Source organism: Daucus carota, chromosome 8, assembly GCF_001625215.2.
Source record: "Daucus carota subsp. sativus chromosome 8, DH1 v3.0, whole genome shotgun sequence".
Taxonomy (NCBI): domain Eukaryota; kingdom Viridiplantae; phylum Streptophyta; class Magnoliopsida; order Apiales; family Apiaceae; genus Daucus; species Daucus carota.
In genome coordinates, this window is record NC_030388.2 from 29,031,631 (window position 1) to 29,052,361 (window position 20,731).

The following is a 20,731-nucleotide window of genomic DNA, read 5'->3' on the forward strand; positions in this document are numbered from 1 at the left end:
TCGATCTCAAACAGCATTTTATATCCAAGAATTTCAACCTGGGATTTCTACCAGTGAGCTTAAATATCAGGTTGAAACCCTAGGTTGAAATTCTTGGATATCAGATCCTATTTGAGATTGAAGAGTATTGAGCTTTATGCCGAGAGCCTTCAAATACTGGAATTCGACGGTCTATTAGACCACTTTTCGTTTGATCACGTGCCGAAGCTGGTTCAGCTGTTTGCATGTGTATCTGGAGAGAAATTTGTACAATTTTCAACTTATGCCCTCTCCAGGATTGCTGTTGATGCACCTCATTATGAAAATTGCTTCTGTCTTAGAATATAAAATACACTGGATATTCATCATGCAAAGTTCCAAGTAAATAAGTGAAATCACATACAATATAAGTGTAAATAGTCGTCCATATTAACTTCCAACTGGTCGACAAAGTATTTATCATTAGCGCCTCCCATGGTGGCAACCATGCACAACAGCAACAGTGAAAGAATATGTATTGATGGGGATTTGTGAAATTTAACCATTGTTTTGTGTATAACTTAGTCATATAAAAAATAAAATTGGATATAGTTCATCAAGTACACCTATTCACCCCTCTAGCTAGGTGTGCATTTTCAGAATACTTATTTAAAAATTAAGAAAAAAAATATAAAGAATTCATATTTTAATGTTGAACACCCCCTAATGACTTCACCAAAATGTTTTTGACAAAAAAAATATTAGTTACATTATTGAATTTTTTGCATAGTTCAAGCTGTAAAATCAAATATACGATAGTTTAATAATTTTTTAGTTAATTTTCAAAAAAAAAATAATGTACAAAAACATATTTTGTTAGAAACAGTTATAAAATCAAAATCTTTAAAGTACTATGCATATTTTGAGAGGAGTTTTAAGATTGCGATGAAATACACATAATACATGTATATATTGATCGATAGTTATCAAGTATGTAGTAAGATGAACACAAAAATAAAAAGAAGTGTGAGGAAAGAGATCCAAAGTGAAAAAAAATAGGTCAAAATCATAAATTAGTAGTCAGTTTTAGGAGTAATTAACATGTGAGTAAAAAAAAAGGAGTAACACTTGTAGTATGAAGCTTGCTTATTGATTGGAGCACATAGAGAATCTTAATTAGTCTTTAAACTAGAATTCATGATATATGAACCATCATTATTTTATATGCATTAAATCAGCAATATTATGTGATAAGATTCTTACCCGGAAGCGGTTGACTCTCGAGTTTTCATTGTTTACTGCAAGTTCTGCATGTGCATAAAAATACAAATATTAATAAGAATATGACATAGAGTATTTCCTAAATTTAATAACAAGGGGAATTTGATCATCTTCATAGTGCTCCCCCAAAACTTTCTAATATCACATCTAGGATAAAATTCCTAAACCAAAATATAAATATTTCTTAAAAGATAAAAGAGGAAATAAAGAAAGATGTATTATAAACATGACTAAAAATCATGAATCTTTGAACTGTGTGTATTCCCGAATTAGATGAATAATGATGGTGTGGGTGAGATTATCATGAATCAATGGAAGTCAAGTATAGTTTTCGGATTAGTTTAAGGTTTGAACACGACCAATTAGTCCTGACATGTCACGATTTCAGGGGTGTTAGTCCGACTATCATACTTTTCAAGAAAATAGCCCCATATACCAATGCCGGAGAAGATGGTCCCAAGTTACCATCCAAAATACTAGATCGTCAGACGTTTATCCTCTTTTTCTTCTTAACACTACATGATCTGACGTTTTGATACCTTAAACACTATTCATGAAGTGTCTGGGACCTTTTCTCGGATTCCAGAGCACAACAAAGAACTATACTCTTGAGGAAACGGAATTTAAATATTTTTACCTATGTCTTGTATTGTGAGCTCCATATGCCCTCTTTAATTCCGCCTTCCTTCACTTCTTGCACACAGAGATAAGAAATTTCTGAATTAGAGTAGATAAAATTCAAACATAAAAGAAATTGAATTACAAAATTATATGTAGATTTTTATATTTACCTATTATACAAGGGACAATCCAACGATTTCGGTGTAGCAAGAACGAATAGCTTGAAATCTGTATTAAAAAAAAAAAGGTAAAATCACAAGGAGGACTTGGACGAAAGGCTTTGAACCAGATCTTGTTAGGAAAAAATTATAAAACTTCTACAAATACATATTTATATACATAAGATCACATCTGATGCACACGTCTTGTATATCTAAATCTATGAGGAAAGCTGCGTTTAGAACGGTGAAAGCTGTTGATACGCCTTGTATATTTTGATCTATGAGGAAATCTGTGTTTAGGACGGTGAAAGATGATGATACGCCTTGTATATCTAGATCTATATATGAAGAATGCCGCGTTTAGGACGGTGAAAGGCGATGATATTGGAAGGAGAAAGAACTAGGTAACGGCGGATTATATTAAGATGTTTAGGTTTTATGGCGAATCGCGACCGTTCAATTTATTTAATCTAGGGGCTCATATTTCACTTTTGATTATAAATGAAGATTAAGCCCAGAAGATTTAAATTCTAAATGACAATATCAATATATTTAATAAAATGTTAATACATTTATAAAATATATTATAATTATTGAAACATATGAATGTTTTTTATTCATTAATACAACTCATATATCTTGGTCATGATCATCAAATCCATATCTTGAACTCTATTGTGTTATTTTAGACGATTATACACCTAATATTGTAATATCAGCCTTAGGATATTTAGTGTGACACCCCAAATTCAGATATCGCGCATTGAAGTCTCCAAAACATCCAACACTCATCACACCTACAACAAATATCATACAATAACAATAATTCACTAAAGAATTTCCGACTCACAGACCCAAGGATTACCACTCTCATTTTTTATTACTATGTTTCATAAACATTATTTATTATATATTACGAATTCTCAGGACTAAGATCACAACCACCGAATCCTTTTATTATAACTACAAGCGTCCATATCAATCAGAGACATCTCCTTGAAGAGCCACTCACAGAACCCCAGAGCTTACTCAGAAAATCCCAAAAGTAAAACTCATCATGTTGGGCCTAAACCTTGTCCTTGGTTTTCATTTCTGGGTTAAAATGCTCATCATTCGCCCAAACTTAAATATAATATAAAATTTTGAGAAATAGCAAATATGAGCAACTGAATCCTTCCAAAATTTCAAGAAAATAGCAAAAGAGCTCCGTCAATCCGTTGTTCATCGATAGACGAAGCTCTCTCTTTATCATCTCGTGCCAGATGCAACAAAGGGCTCATCCTTTTTCCTTCTTGCGAACCTATGAGCAACTGAATGTTAAACAAGTATATAAGAGTGATATTTGCAACAATAAAAAAAATGAACAATTCTCAATATACAAAGTACAAGCTACATTGTCAATCACAAATATTAATAATCAAGGCCAAAGCCGTAACTTATTCCATCAATCAAAACAAAGAATTCTTTTCAAGCAGCTGATGAACTCGAAGAATATAAAATTTTATTTGAAATCTCTTTACTTCACTAAGTAATATAGTCATTAGAATTCTTTATTTCATTTTATCTTGATATATTAGTGTGGATATGTATTTTTTGTAAATGAAACATGTTATAGTCGATATTATAGAGCCTGTTTGTCTGGGCTTAAAATACGGTTTTCAAGTGATCTTTGATTTTAAACTGAAAAAATGTCTATTTGCGTAATAAGTCAAAAACTGAATTAAAAAACTAACTTTAAACCAGAAGTTAATTTGAGGTATTTTTTTCTAGGACTAATCTTTTTTTAAATAAAAATTACTTCTAAGTCATAAGTTACTCATAAATCACTTTTATTTTTATTAATTATATTTTTAATAACTCATAAATCATTAATAAATCAAAATTATCCAAACACATATTTTAAACTCTGAGCTTATCAGATAAGTCACGTTAAGTCATAACTCAACCAAACGGGCTCTATCTATCGTAAACTTTGTGGTGATAACTTTTTACAATTTTTCAAAGATAGTAGGGTTGATTTAAACGGGGGAATAGCATCCTAGGAATTAAAGTTGTTTGTTGATGGATCTATATATTCTCGGTATTTCTTTCTTTTTTTACGAATATATTGTCTGGATTTTAAGATTACTCTCATTTGCAAAATATGTAGTGCCTTCACCTCTTTTAAACTACACAACTTCATTATCACACCCTTGTCACAAAAGACCTTCATTATCACACCATCAAGCTGCAAATTTGGCAAGATTCACTATTTACATGCTCTATTGACCGATTTGCATGTTGCAACTACAATTAATCTACAGCTAAATCTAAGGAATATGCCATATTTCAAAGGGTGCACCATATATCTTTCGCCACAAGCATCTGATCATTTTAACAGTGCCTAGCTTGTTTAGCATTAGGCTCGTCTTCGTGTTTTTGAATGTTAGTACACCGTTTTACAAAGGAGTCTAATGTTTTCTGCTTTCCTGGGCTGCTCGAGGGGAAATTTGGTCCCTGCTTTGAAGGGCTGCTTTTTAACTCGCTAGCAGAAACCTCCAACGAATTCTCATTTCCATCAAGCATCTGTATATCCATTGACCAAACAGGAATACACATATCTTAGTAAAAAATACTCCCTCCGTCCCACCGGGATGTTTACGTTCACTGTTTGCGCGCATTTTAAGGCTCTTATAAAGTATAGTTCAATAACGTTTTTTTAATTTTTTTCTTTTTTTGAATAAAAGTTTAAACGTTAAACTTTTTTTCAGGATTTTTTTAAAAAATAAATATATAGCGGAAGTATACTTTATAGGATCCTTAAAATGCGTGCCAAAAAGTAACGTAAAGAACCTGATGGGACGGAGTAACAGTTAACAATTGCAAAATGAATGACTCCACATATATTCCCTTGCATATTCATTTCATAACTAATATGTCCTTATAAAAGCTACTAAAAAAAAATTGTTCCTAGCATTATACTCTATTTTAAAAATAATAACAGTAAAAAAAAAGGAGGCCAATAAAATATACCTGTCCAAGATTTTCCAGCTTGCTCTGGAGAACATCCCTGCGAATATATGAAGTTTAATTTAGCTTCTAATTACTTTAGGCTGCCCATAATTAAGCTAATGGAGATGAGGCATACCATATTATGTCATCAACCGTGTCGTTAGCTAGCAGATAATATACGTTGACTGCTGAAACCTAACAGAACAACACAAAAACCATAAGAGTACTCATAAGACGTATAAAACCAGAACATATTGCATATAACTTGATCAAACCTAAAAGAATGGAACAAGAACCATAACAGCATTGATACATCAGAGGCCGAAATATACAGTACGGGACCAAGGAGATTATAGGCTTTCAGAGGGATTAGGGCAGTATACTTAGGCCAGATGGAAATCAGCCCTCGAATGCAGAAGGCAGAAGGAATGTTTATTACAAGTGGACCTACTAACTATATCAACCAATTCAAAATTGCCATCAGAGCAAGTATAAGCTTCAGGTTTTAATAGTTTAGGACCATGCTCAATTAGCCAAACCATATAATATGTTAATATCTAGAAGATTTAACAAAATAATTAGAAATGGAAGAAGACATGCATTATTTCCCACTTTCTCCACATAAGAGCCACCATTTATAGAAGTTGCATCACATAAGCTAAAGAGACCATCTGCAAGAACCTCAAACTGGTGAAAAAAGTAGTTTACAACAGCATACTAGCTAAAGCTTCTACCAAACTACGAGGCAGACAAGTGTGGCTCAAGAACCAGAATTTCAAAGCCACCTCAAAAAAAAAGAGGAAGGTAGGTTGCACTGTTAAGCAGAGTAACTTAAACATCAATAATAAATCTAATGCACGAAATATGGTGATTTTTAATAGGTGAGAAGCAAGGGTTAGAAATTTTGATATTACCTGCCCAATCCTATGAGCACGATCTTCAGCTTGAATAATGTCCCCCGGAGTCCATGACAGCTCCGCAAATATCACGGTACTTGCAGCTGTTAAGGTTAACCCAACACCTGCAGCTCTAATTGATAGCTGAAGGCCAAATGTCCAAGAAACACCGGGAAAAAAGGAGATTACATCCTCTAAATATGGGTAACAAATAAAGACTACTGACGCACATGATTTAAAAATAGGAAATATAATGCAATGTTAGCATATTATTAAGGTCAGTGCAATACCACTGCTGCACTAATAGAATCTTTTTCCTGAAACTCTGTAACCAACGCTTGCCTTGATGCTGCTGGTGTTCCACCATCAATGCGAATGCAACCAACTTTTTTCTTCTGAAATTTATCGTTTCCAATAAGTCTTTACTAAGTTTTTAATAAAGAAATTCATTGTACATTAAGTGACCTTACCAGGAAAAATTGGTGTATTGCATCAATCATTGGCTGATGATGTGCAAATATTAAGAACTTACAGCCCGCCTGAAATAGGTGCAAGTATAACTATATTTGCATTGAACAATATAAATGAGAAAAACTGAACAGTCTATTATTCAATAGAAACAGAACTGGTGTGCAGAAAAACTTGCACTGCTATCTTTATAAGAATGGCCTTTTTAAAGGAAGGTAAACATACAAAATGAACATAATAACAAAATTCATAAAGATGCAGAAGAAAATCACCAGGAAATTGGTAAATTGTCCAACAAACTACTTGGGCCATACTAATAAGCTATTTATAAACCATGATTTGGGTGGGCCATAGCCATACTAATAAGCCGCTTGTGCAGAATATGTTTGCTGTATACATCCACATTGTAGTTGTCATAAGCCTCAGAATGGTACCAATCTGGCAAACAGAGAGGACTCTATTACCTCTGTCTAACTATAGTTCGAGTCATGACTACTGTTCTGGTTTGACTGAGACCTTGGTGTTTTAAGTTTGTGTGAATATAAATGTGTGCATGTGTGAGTGACTGATCTGTTTTATATACATTGTTTTTTAATATTATATTTTCAAGAAGGAAGATTGACATGCTACAGTGACTGGGCACTCTAACTGCAAAGTAGTCATTTAGTATTCAGATTTAAATTTAATCAAATCCTCTTACTATACTCAAATACTTCAACATAATTACTTGAAGTGTAAATTAAATTACGTCCTTTTTCTAATTTTCGGCCACCACAAATTTCAGGTTATCCAAACAGGAAAATCTGCAGGTCTTCCCTTATGACTTTTCGCCAACCCCTGACAGTAAGTGCCCTAACAACTCTTTACTTAAAAATCAGTTCCTAACCAGGCTGTAGATGATTGCTCGAGTGCAACGTAAAAACTGACCGTGGTCACATGGATAAAATGTTTTACATAGCGAATTTTAGAAAAATTAGTAACTATACTACCATTTGCAAATTCATTTGCAACTCTACTACCTCCCTAAAAAATTTATGAAGATAAGGTAAGCTATCAATTGCAACCGAAGCCGACTTCTTCACATACTTTTAAAAATTATTTGCATATGGGTGATATTGGTTAATAGATTAATACTCGTTGCAAAAGATTTATGATTTTGTTGCATTTAGTTGCAAAGTCATATTTTCACATATATTTTTAAGAAATTCGTATTTTTCCTAAACTTATAATGTATTCTTGCAAAAAAAAAAAAAGTTTTTTAATAAGCCTCCAGATTATATGCTTATCTGACATTAAAAACCTTTCTACATATATGAACAATCAATGGAAACAAACCTCAATGACAGTTCCTAAGTAATCCAAAACTGCTGGGATCTTCGCTTCTGCAGAGTCGGTATAAATCTGCGGACAATATATGATGTTACCTCATAGTATGATATGTATACACCAAGTTCCATTATTAATAGAATAGGCAAATATACATCAAATAGATATACGTATCCATTTAAACAAACATTTGACTTGTAATTGAAACAAACATTTAAACAATTCAAAACAGCTAACTACTAAGTTCATCTCTATCAAGCAATAAAGCATTTGACTTGTAGTTTTTGCACAAGTTTTTTTTGCTGCTGCTTTTTTTTATATGTTCAATCACATCAGTACAAGTACACTGGGTAATGTCTGCATGAATTAGACATTTATATACTGTAATGTCAAATTCCAAGTAAAGCTTAAAGTGCATTATTTAAACATAAAGGAAACTACATGCAACATTTCGATCAAACGAAATTGAGACAAATATTCATTTCACATTCACAGTGTCTACTGATACTGGCATTACTGATATTCATGTCGGAAACCTAAATATGTACCTTGTTAATTAGATGTTTCTCAGTAAACTTTAGAGACTCGGCTTCCTCTTTGGATTGGCTGGCTTTAACTTTGATCTTGACCACTTCCAGCTACAAAATCAAGACAATAGTCGCAGTTACATGTAGATTCTAAATGTGCTTGAAATATTCCAACTACCAAAAGCAAATACGAAGCCAAACAAAAAATAAATAAGTTAGGGGAGAGGCCGAGAGGGAGGGAGAGGGTAACTGGTAAAGCAGAGTTAAATAGACCGCCATGTAGCAATAGCAGTGCAATATTAGAGATGCACAAGTTAATGTTATCATATATCCTAAGAGCCTACACACCAGAACCTCAAAATTTAAGAACTAATAGCTGAAGATAGAATAATGGACCTCAATCAATTTAAGTGGTGAATCAGCAGTTATGCTGTAATAAATCAACCATAATAAGATTACTAAGGTCAGCACTCTGGTTCGATGCTTCATATTATGTTGCAGACATTATACATGTACAAGAACATTAACCAACTACATAGCAAATGTTTCAAGAATCGATATAAAAACATGAAAATGATCACCTCACGGAACAAAGCGTTTATCTGTCTCATATCTTTCTCTGAAAGATCAAGGAACACCTGTATATATTGATGCAAGATCAATGAGATGGAAACTCGATAAAATTCAGAAGCAAGGCAACAAAGCAAACTAGAATTTATGATCCAAACACTGCTAATGCCGAGCACCAAGACACACGCCAATATGCAATACTAGCTATGCGAAGCTTTATTTCAATTTTCAACCCTAATCTGCAGTGGTGCAGCTGAATCTTTATCTCAAAAATGCAATATTTGCTTTAAGACCACCAAAACCTCATTACAAAAAGTTTATAAATGGCACAATCACGAGATACAAAAGTGTGGTGCCTTCTTTACCATATGCAGGCATAGTACCCGCGTAGTATAAGCATCATTGTGTATTTGTGTCACAAATGTACCTGTTGTCTCCGCTTCATAGGAAGTTCAGTCAGCACGTCCTTCTTGAGTCTACGAATCATCACTGTTGCTTTAATTAAATTGTGAAGCTCTTCATGGTTACTTGCACCTTGATACAGTCCAAATACACCCTGGACAAATACAGCTGAATAAGCTTTTGATAACAACCTTATGATAAGCACATATTTGGAACGTAAAGCTCGAAATGAAAAGGGAAAAGAGTTGCTTACACCCTTGCAGTATCGGTTACCATATTCATGTACATTTTTATATACATCAGGATACAAGGCTTCTAGCTGTAAAAAGTACATCAAGGTTAGAATTTAAATACATTGCAACAAACCACTCAATAAACAAACACAAGCCAAACTAGCATTTAATATACCTGTTTATGTAGTTCAATTGGCCGTGATAAAGCCGGAGTTCCAGTGAGCAAAATCGCGTATTGAGCTTTCTGTATAATAAACATTGTAAACAGCATAGTCAAAAAAATTTCAATAACATTATGAATGTAAAAATATAAACAATAGAACCAATTTAGTTAGATAAGTTGCTTAGTGCCTACATTACCCCTCAGTGTGAAATCGCAACACCGAAATCTATTCTTAATCTATGAAAAAAAAAGAAACTGACTCGTATTGTTCTCAAGATGCAAGTGCCTCCCGGTAAAAGGATACCCTGCTCCCCATTAGCCCTAATATAACTTGCCCCAACATTTATAGGAAGTAAGAACCTTTAATATGGGAAGGGCAGCACTGGTCCTTTTGGCTTGAGCATTCTTCAAGAAGTGTGATTCATCTGCAATTACAACCTTTAAGAAGACAAAGACTTTATTAAAAAATAGAATACAAAGCATAACGTAGATATCCTAACTAGCCGTGCATGAAATTTGGTCATCTGCACCCAATGACACTTAATGTACAAGAGCTGTATGATATAATCATATCTTATTAATCATAAGTAAACAACTACATAATTCCTAATCTCTCATTCGTTAATATTATCCATATATAGTTCCAGAAGAACTTAGAACTGGTTTTCAATTATTTATGTGGCTTCTTTTAAGGAGTAAGAGCATATAGATGGCCCCCTAGAAGTCACCACACACAATGAAAATACACCCCTCCCACACATGATCCCAGATAATCCCCTCCGTTTCTAGTTTAATTTTTCCCGTCAATCGATGAGCTTTTTTTTTTGAAATCTGATTTTACTGTATTTTTCTTCATCTCCCAAAGATCAATTTGCATATTATATGTGCTATATTTCGATTTGATTTAGAAAATGAACAAAGAACACTATCATAATACTTCATTTGTCATTTATTAAGATCATAATCACATAATTAAACAAAAACTAAACTTAATATATGGAATCTAATATCGATTATCAATCCATATTATTAAAATAGAATATTATAAAATCGTCCAGCACCGAATCAAGAATAGAATCGTACATATATAGGCTAGCGCTCAAATTGAAAACAAATTAAAATAGAAACTAGAAACTAATTTAAGCCCTTATATTATTCTAATCTAATGGCCCCCTCGAAATCACCACACATAATTAGAATACAGCCCCCCATACATGATCTCAAAAAAAAAAAGTTAAACTACATCTTCAAAGCTCTTAAAACTATGCGAGAAAAGTCAAACGTCATGTATTATGGACCGGAGTGAGTGTAGACCAAAGGGAATAATAGGTCACGCTGCAACCCACCCACCCTCCGCTCCCCCAAAAAATAATAAAAAACATTTACCATATTTGTGAATCTGTGTATCCCCAACACTACCCACCCTTGTGCCCTCGTTTCTTAAAAATTTGCTCATATCTGATGTGGAAATACACAACATTTTTAGTGCAACTACGTTTATTAGGATGCTAAAGAACCTGTGAAATAAATCATGTGTCACAACCAGGGAAGTCTCAATAATGCCCCCAACTTTTCATCCTAGATACTGTTACAGTAGTGCAATCCGCATTGTACTTGAAATGGAGAATAAGTAAAAACATATACATACTCTGGGCGTCTTTAATACAGTAACAATGAATAAAAAACATACACCAAAGAAGCAAGCATGAATCATGCAGTTTTAGAGTGGGAGCAGTTTTGTTCAAGTAGTTTTCTTCCAACTTCTTCTCACTTGGCATTTTCCAGTATAATAGCAAACAAGAATTCTAGAATGACTATTATACTGAATACTGTAAATTACTATGTGATGACCTAAGGAACACCTACGAGGCTCGTAACCCCGCCTCTAGTACAAATGATATAAACATCTAGACATATTACATCAGAAACACAAATTAGTGAAGAAACATTCAAAATAGTTGAGAGGTTATGTAAACAATTAAACTGCTAGGCGCTAGCTACAGTTACCTTAAAATCAGATGCCATTAATGTGTCTTGCAACTTTGGTACAATATCATAGGATATAATATTGAATACGCCATCAAGACGAACAGTTCCTTTCCTATTTGAGGGAATTATAGTGAATCCAGCCTTATTTGAACCAGAACATTGAGATAAAACCACCTGGAAAGAAATTCATTTAAACTAACGCATAGGACAAACTAGTCAGTATTAATACAACAGCATCTCATTCCGTTCTTGAGTTCACGAGAAACAGTGACATCAAAAATAAATTCCCAGAGTCACTGCCTCAGAAATCTTATATTCAATGATACTCCAGAGGTTGACAGAAACAAAGAGAATTTATAGCCAGTAACGAGGCATGATAGGAAACTAAAATTTTTGATGTCCCATAAAACCGAATTAGAAAAAATAACACAGGTAAAAAAAACAATACAGCAGACCAGCATAAGAATATAAGAAGACTGTAATCTACTGAAGAACCAATTCTCGTGTCAAAACAGCTGAACTCGAAGTTAATTCACATATGTGAGAAGGAATAAACCTATCATCTTTTGTCCTACAACAAAATATATGCATGCATAGAAATAAAATCTTATAAATATAAGTATTAAGCTTAGGCTAATGGCTAATTATTTTCTCATAAAAATTCAAATTAAATCAAAGGTAAAGAAGAAAATGGCTAAAGATAATCAGAAATTGAATAAGGATACTTGAAAAAAACTAAAATATACATACCAGTATATCTGATGATGGGAGGTTCAGCCATTGTTGGATCATCTGTAATACAAAATTCAAAGAAAATAAAATATGAATTCATAAGACTTAAGGTGTCGCTTGGTATTATATGTATTAGACTTACCGACGCCCAATGCAGTCTTAAAGAAGATGGAGTGAGAACAAGAACGGGCCAGGAATCACGCACACATGTGGTAACAGCAATAGCCTGAAACAAGGACGAGAACCATAATTTTGTGCTTAATACAAATAAAGCAGTAGTAAAGTTATATATATACAGGGAGTCCCGAAATTCTCATATTTGCCATCCCAAGATAAGTTAATCTTAAGATAGGGTCTTTTCTGGAACACTAAGATTATGCTCAAGGGTTTCTAGTAGTCCACTCTTCAATCCCAAATTAGGTATTTCATTCAAGACGGGCTTTTTAGTGAGGGGCGTGTTAAATATGAGCATATCACATGACATAAGCGCCATGACAGCAGGTGCTATCATAAATGTATCCTCCAAGTATGTTGACATCAGACATGATATCAACATTATTGTTCAAGGAGTAGGCGGCAACTTTAGGACTACTATAAATAAAGGCACAACCTCTCATTGTAAAATAACAGAGACAAATAGAGCAGTTGTAAAGTTGTATATATACATATATATTTTAACAAAGTTTCCTGCCAGATGTACTCTTCTTTCATTACTGTGTTTCTTTCTAAAACACAAACACACACTAATCTGTAACATGTATATATAGAGAGAGAGGGGGTAGAGAGGTGATGGCTACATCCCAGCTCTTCTCTTAACACCATGCAAGTTATTTGGATCAATGAATCAAGAGAAGGTTTAATTAGAAAAGTTTATTAAAAGCTACTCCTTGACGAGGGGCAAAAGTGAAAGACGACCTCCTTGATGGACTCATATCCTCCACAGACAAATGGGGTTCTCTATAAGCCTGGTTTCTGCATTTAACAAAATTTGCTCAACTACAATTTAAACTTGATCAGTGTCACAATTGTACTGATGCCATCTTTGGTCTGCGAAAAAACATGACATGGGTGTTGCAATCACTAATATGCCATAGATGTTCCTACAGTATTTCCTGGATAAGTAATGTTCCTATCTACAGTTACCGACATTGCCAGGTATTGTACAAGTTTTTGATCCAAAATTTATAGCAAGATCTTTATATAGGTGGAATTTCTCTCATAAATCAGTTTCATGTTTTTCAGGAAGTTCTTTTAGTCTCAGGATATAATTATTGCAGGAGAAGCATATGTAACCTATGCTACATTTTTAGCAAAGCAGTAATTTGTAGGTCATTTCGGTCATAGGCCAAATGGTTTTATTATGATGTGGGATATATATAGAATCCAGCATTATATATTAACATTTTTATTTGTTCTCAATACTTATTTAACTACTAAAAGTTCTATCTCTGCAAATCACGGTTCTTTATATTAAATATAATCTCAAAATCATCCACAGCTCTATTCCTAATTTAATAATTAATAATCTAATAGTATTTATACAACTTCAATAGCATATGTATATCAGACCTGTGCTAATATTGAGGCTGTGTGTTGGAAGAGTTCTAAACGTGCTTGTATATATTTCAATAAAGAAGTGTACTGATTTCGAGATGCAAGCAAATCACAAAATACACTGCAAAACTTCAAAAACAAAATACTCAAGTACATGCACTATTAAGTAAAATAAAAATCATGTGACCTCACATTGACAGTTTTACAGCTAAAATTTAAAGATTTAATTACCTGCAAAGTTTTTCCTAAACCCATTTCATCAGCCAAAAGGACACGTCCTCCATGCTGCAGTGCGAACCTAGAATGAACAAGGTTATCATTTGACAGCAAGTAAAGAGCAAATCAATTTTAGTATCTAACAGAAATACATGACAAAGTGACCGCTGCATAACCTAATATTTATCTCACACCAAAAGCTTTACAATTATTTAACTATTATTTCACATACCTAACCCCCTCACGCTGAAACGGTAGAAGCTTTGACTCAACATAACTTGGAATGCAACTATACTGATCTGTGACGGATTGGAAGAAACAACAATAACTGAATTATTATATTGACATCGACATGGAGTTGCACAATTAATGTTGCATAGTGACCACATATAAAAGGCAGATCCTTTAATACATATGTAATCTGAAGACTGTAGTACTCAAACAATAGATCCACAAAAAGGTACAGAGATTATAGGTTTGTTCCACATAAGCAATAACAACCATAGCTACATTGTTTATTTACGGTAGTAAAAGGAGAGATTGGGCAAACAGTCCTTTAATTTTAGCTGTATACGGCCTTCTGAGCAGATGCTGCCAGAACGAACACCAAATCTTCCTAACAGTAATCACATTAAGTATGGTTCTCTTAACAATCTTTAACCTTCTCACTTTACTGCACCACTATATATGTTATTAGCAAAGGACAACATTCCCAACTCTATGGAGTTATGGTACCCTGACCACTCTCATATAGAAGCTAAAAGGTATCCCAATATAATAACAAATCTAAAATCCATACAATTTATCATTTAAACATTTGACCGTAAATCCTTGCAGAGAATTTAACCTCGTAGATCTGAAACTGCAGAGGCTGCAGCTATAGCACGTCGAACCAAAGGATCTAGGTTTTCTACCTGAAACATTAAACTGACTTTAGAATCGGCTTGACAGCCAAATCCCAATGTTTTATTTCAAAAGTAAAATGGAAATTTTAAACAGGCTTTATGCACTTTTTACAAGAAACAGAATTCATAGAAATAAACAGAGCAAGGTTTTAATTCCAACAACAAAATTTCTATCACCTCAACATTCAAACCAGATATGTCACTGAGAATTTTTTCTGCAGATGACAATGACGACACAGGGAACATCCATAATCTGCAAAATCAACTTACTGAAGATTAAAAGAAAGTAATTGTTTTTTAAAATTTTTAAATTAAGATAGTAGCACATCTCCACTGAGACTTGAAATTAAATCATCAACCTCTTATTACCAAGAGAAGACGTGTGTTCACTAGGCTAAGCCTTGCAGATTAAAAAAAGTATATGTTGCTCATAAAGAAAAAAGTTAAACAAATTCTATTATATTTCTACTTGATGCACTTTCAAATGTACTTCAGCAATATGGGAGAGATGACAAAGTTGCAAGGACCTTTCACTGCCATTCCAGCTAGCTCTGGGAATTTTACGGAAAGCCTCGACGACTACCTGAGTAAAAATCCATTCCACTGCATAAACTTTTTACTTGGATATATCTGACGAAAAACTGAAAAGTGAAAAGTGTGCTTCTTTTGACATATACCTGATTATACAAAAATTTGGCAGCGATGTTCCCACTAGCATGTAGAAAAAATTTGATAGAGATCTTTGTCTGTTGTTTTGAACAATCACCTACCCAAGAAAGGATTATAAATTTACAAATAGAATTTTATATTTGAAGAGACCTACGAGACAAAGACATCTATTGGTGACTTTAAGATAAAAAAAAGCCTCACCAGTGACTTTTAATGCTGATTCGGGTAAATTTCTGGATATTGTAGCCAAATCATCTACCTGGTTTAAATAGGAAAAAAAATAGGAAATGAGGTCCTTGCTAACTAACGCTACATTTTTTTAGAACTTCTAGAACCAGTAATCGACGGAAATTATAATCATGTGTGATGGGTTAAAAAAATGACTTGGTCATCGAATAGAACCGGAAATCACCATAATACAGCACTTAAACCTTTAAATTGCTTTTAATAAATATTAAACTGCAAAGTAACTAACTTAGCATTTATAGTTCTGATCCACGGAGGACTACGAATTAATAAACTGGATACAGTTATAAGAAGGGTGTGCGGGGGGCATTAAATAGTTCCGTGTATTACAGCTATAAATTGTTAGTATGTCAGTAGAAACTAGAAACGGTGTACAAATACATCCTAGAGCTCGAATGGGTTAAGCAGCCTAAATTACCCGATAAGAGATAGAAAAGTGAGTCACTTCCCATAATATAAATATATTCGAAACTTATTCATCAACTAAAATATATGATCACTAAATATCTAGACAACATCAAAATGTTTGTAAAATGTATATATAGTGTCACACAAAATACACACACACACACACACACACAGAGAGAGAGAGAGGGGGGGGGAGACCTTGTGAATTCTGAGAGAGGGAGGAGCGAGAGAGAGAGAGAGAGAGGAAGAGGGAAGGAGGGAGAGGGAGAGGGGGGAGAGCGAGAGAGAGAGAGAGAAGGAGAGGGAGAGGGAGAGGGAGAGGGAGAGGGAGGGAGGGAGAGAGAGGGAGGGCGAGGGAGAGGGGGGAGAGCGAGGGAGGGAGGGAGAGAGAGAGAGAGAGAGAGAAAGAGAGAGAGAGAGAGAGAGAGAGAGAGAGAGAGAGAGAGAGAGAGAGAGAGAGAGAGAGAGAGAGAGAGAGAGAGAGAGAGAGAGAGACCTTGTGAATTGGGGGAGTAGTGGTGGTGGAAGAAGAAGAGGAGGAGAGATTGCGTTGAGCAATTTGTTGGTAAGCATCTCTTTCTAATTTGTCCAAATCTTCTGCACTCAAAAAATCCCAATCATCCATTGCTTTCTTGATCTTGGTGATATTTGAGTCGTTTGATTTTGAATTGAATTGCGAGGCTTCTCTTTGGTTTTACTTTTATATACAAGGGGTTTACACTTTACTCATCTTCGGCTCGCCCTTTTTTCTCACTGTTTATGTTAACTTCAGTATTTATTTCTTCCGTTACGGTAAGTTTTTAACAATTTTTTATTAATTAATAAGTATTTAATTACATATTTGTTTGAAAGATAAAAATATTAAAAATGATAAATGAATATAACATGGCTAAAAATCTAAATATATGTGTTAAGATTTCTATTTCTAGATAATTAGAAGTGGGTGTTTAGATTATGTGGCTGTTTGGCGGGGCTTTTTAGCCCCGCTTCTGGACTTTTAAGTTAGAAGCACTTATTTCGTACCGTTTGTGTAAAAAGTCGAGAAGCACTTATAAAAAGCTACGATTCCTAGCTTTTGTTTCAATACTTCTGCTTTTTTCCCAAACACTTTAATCACTTATAAGTCTTAACTAACTTCTAACTTCTACTTCACTTTTTTATTTTAAGCAAGAAGCACTTATTTTAAGTTCACCCAAACGGCCCCAGGTCCTTAGAAAAATATAAATTATAAAATAATTTTGATTTTCAAGTAATGAAATCATTATCGATAAAAGTGGTACTCTATGGTTTCCTTTCACCTGGAGAGCTGTATACAAACTCTTAAATCAAAAGACCAAAGAACTCACTCTTCAATCTCCATAGCAAGCAAACTTTAAGGCCAGTATAATGTGTGCAAACTCATTGCAGTAAAGATCGAATTTGAACACAGCGACTTTATTGATCAAATTCGGAGTACATTGGCTAACTACAATATATCTGCTCTGCACTCGTACTTTTGTGCGTAAAATGTTCATCAAATTCTAAACAACAGGTTGCACGTATAATATCCACATACATTTGTCGAGGACTACATTGCAGAGCTTTTGTGTGGTGATATGCTTTCTAGTTCTGTCAAATTGGAGGCTCATAGTTTTGCAAGCTTTGCTAAGTTTTTAGCAACATCTTTGGAATGTTCTGGCACGGGCAGGTTTGATATAAGAGTAACGCGTGACACAGATATCATTGACTTGCTCTCAGAATCCGAAGGATTGTCCAACTTCCAGAGTTTCACCTCCCATACCTGCTCAAGAATGACAAACAGAGCTTGGTTGTTATTTACTTTTGTTAGCGAAATCAGTAGCAACTAGGAAAAAAGATGCGGCGTGTCTCATTATTAGCCGGTAAAGGTGTCAAACAAGAACGAGCAAGGGCTAGGTAACGGTTAGCACAATCAATAGCAACTAGCTAAACAATTTGCAAAGACGTGGCAAATTTTAAGAGACGGAAGAGTACTAAAGATGATTTATCCAGCTGATAGTTGTGACATTCCAGTTCATTCTCAGACATATTAGTCGCTGAATGTATAAGGTGGTTTCTCAATTATTGGTCGATCAGACAACAATAACACATCAATCCAAATGTGCTCCACTTTCAAATCGAAAGCCCATTTATGAGTCTCCAGTGAGGCTGAGATCTGATACCATGTTAATTGTTAAGTGACCAATTATCCCAAAATCTCGAGGTGTTGAGAGAAGGGTTTGCCAGGATCATATTATATTCTAGCACTTTAAGGCTTTATTTTCTGCTTCGCCATCTGATGTGTAATGCAGTCGCACAAACAAGCATCGCACGAGTTGCTTTATGCTTTAAACTAATCTATACTAAGATTTTTGAGGAAGACAGGAGCCGATAATGAGGTCTATGATATATTGCCCTAGTAATCACATTAGTACTTCTGTTAATTTTTCGTTTCTTTGAATTTCATAAATTTCTAAGTCTGCCTAGCAATCACTTAACACAAAGAAGTGTACTGATATCACAGCAAATTTTTGTGCCAAGCAAAAAACAAAACCTGAATTGATTTCCCAACAGAAACAGGGGTGGCCTCAGCAAAGACAAGATCACCGAGGTCAGCGCTTTGGAGATGGTTGATATCGAGCTGAATTCCGGCAACCCTTATCAGGCCAGCTGCCATGTAGGCCCCAACACTTGCTACTGACTCCGCTATCACTGACAATACTCCGCCATGTAACACCTTAAACGGCTGATAAGAATTCAGAAACAATATTTCATTGTATTAGCACAAAAATAACAACATATCAGACTTCAATCCCTAAACAAGATAAACAAAATTCCATTTTTTTTCCAATAACAAAATTCTTGTTACATAAATTCATCATTCTTATCGAGAAACCGCTGAAAAAAATAAGATAAGTCAAACAATAATAATAATTTCATCATCTAATAATAACTGTTACAATTTACAAAACAACATATATCATGGATCATGGCACGGAACATAATAGTTCTCTGAATTTTTATTCTTAATTTTACATAAGCCAGACGTAGATAGAAGATTTTGAATGGTTTAAATTTTTATGCATGCAGCAGATCATCATTATTAACAGAATTCGAATGTGTACTTGTGGACACACATTAGAAAATTCGCAAGTCGTGATTCACATGACGAATCCAGAAAAGAGATATAAGAGATATAGAGAAAAATAGACATGTAGAAGTGCGTGCCTGGCAACATATCGGCGTGACGAGAAGGCGTCCGGTGACTTTTTCCGGCGACAATTCTTGAAACTCGAACCCAAATGCGTGAAGAGGTATATCTAGTTCTTGTGTTTTGATTGCTTGCGGAGTCAACTCCATTTTCGCTTTCTTGGATGTACGATGATGAATAGTAAGTTGAACTAAACTACTTATCTACTGCATTGAAAGTCCTGGTCAAAGGTATTAAACCAAGTTGTCGGAAAATCAATTTTTCTAAGTTTATGTCATTTTCATGATCATCATATTCAGACATTTTTTACCAGGCAGATTAAAAAAAATTGGTTGGGAGGCGTGTTTAATTAAAATTAAACATTTAAGAAAAACATACCTTATCTTTAAAAATGATAAGATAGATATATGTTTTGTGTTGCGTTTTTATCCGGCAATCAAAACCTGTTTTATCAATATAAATAATTAAGCTACAATAAATTGAAATAATTAACAAGTTTATGAAAATGAGAATATGAGAATCACAGAAAATATTAAATATAGAGATTAAAATAAATAAAGATTATATTGGAGTTTAGTACCGATCTGCATGATTTTGTTTTTAGACACCTCCACAAAGACTTAATTCTATTGGACTTGTTTTGGCTTTCTACTTTTTTACCCCTCCCACAATCGATACTCCTAACAAGCCTCCCGATGGTGATTGGGTCCATTAAACCCATAATGGAAGTTCGTCAACCCAAATTGGAAAGTCCACATGCCTCATTCTAAGCCTATCTAGGTCGTCCATCTGCCTCATTTTAGACTTATTTTGGAGCCGACGCAAGATTGTGATGGACCGTTCCAGCTTGACTCTGATAGAACTTATTGGGTCAGCTAAGTGAGCCATAACTCAATAATGGTATGATATTGTCCGCTTTGGACCAAGCTCATATGGTTTTGTTTTTTGGCACCTCTATTATTGGAGTTGTTCTGTCTACTTATAGTCTAACTTTTTACCCCTCCCAAAACCAATGTGAGACAACTCCTAACACCCAACATAATTAATTTATAAATATATTTAAATATAAAAAATCATGAAAGTATATAAAAAATTTATCTTTCCATTAATTAGAATTGTGATAAATGGTCATCACTAAAGCTGTAAATGAAACGAGCGTTAAACTCGCTCACTCGCTCAGTTAGTTTGGTGTTCGTGTTGGATAAGA

General features: G+C 34.2%; 2 protein-coding genes and 1 long non-coding RNA gene across 3 annotated transcripts; all 3 read right to left on the reverse strand.

Annotated features, from left to right (window-relative positions):
* Positions 1-1,061: 1,061 nt before the first annotated feature.
* On the reverse strand, positions 1,062-2,114 carry LOC135148256 (uncharacterized). The gene is made up of 3 exons (XR_010286222.1): positions 2,031-2,114; positions 1,877-1,929; positions 1,062-1,265 (listed from the first exon to the last, which is right to left on the reverse strand). It is a non-coding gene; the product is annotated as an uncharacterized LOC135148256 (long non-coding RNA).
* A 2,099-nt stretch (positions 2,115-4,213) lies between these two features.
* LOC108199432 (uncharacterized) lies at positions 4,214-17,060 on the reverse strand. The gene is made up of 24 exons (XM_064083274.1): positions 16,813-17,060; positions 15,864-15,921; positions 15,671-15,759; positions 15,521-15,576; positions 15,171-15,246; positions 14,936-15,002; positions 14,321-14,387; positions 14,104-14,170; positions 12,461-12,544; positions 12,337-12,378; positions 11,605-11,760; positions 9,958-10,035; positions 9,610-9,678; positions 9,455-9,520; positions 9,227-9,355; positions 8,811-8,867; positions 8,251-8,340; positions 7,712-7,777; positions 6,379-6,447; positions 6,199-6,303; positions 5,927-6,052; positions 5,149-5,207; positions 5,034-5,070; positions 4,214-4,586 (listed from the first exon to the last, which is right to left on the reverse strand). The coding sequence occupies exons 1-24, from the start codon at positions 16,939-16,941 to the stop codon at positions 4,395-4,397; spliced, it is 2,034 nt and encodes a 677-aa protein (XP_063939344.1). The 5' UTR covers positions 16,942-17,060; the 3' UTR covers positions 4,214-4,394.
* Positions 17,061-17,723: 663 nt separating this feature from the next.
* Positions 17,724-19,733, reverse strand: LOC108199431 (1,4-dihydroxy-2-naphthoyl-CoA thioesterase 1). The gene is made up of 3 exons (XM_017367239.2): positions 19,542-19,733; positions 18,868-19,059; positions 17,724-18,096 (listed from the first exon to the last, which is right to left on the reverse strand). The coding sequence occupies exons 1-3, from the start codon at positions 19,671-19,673 to the stop codon at positions 17,941-17,943; spliced, it is 480 nt and encodes a 159-aa protein (XP_017222728.1). The 5' UTR covers positions 19,674-19,733; the 3' UTR covers positions 17,724-17,940.
* Between the last annotated feature and the right edge of the window lie 998 nt (positions 19,734-20,731).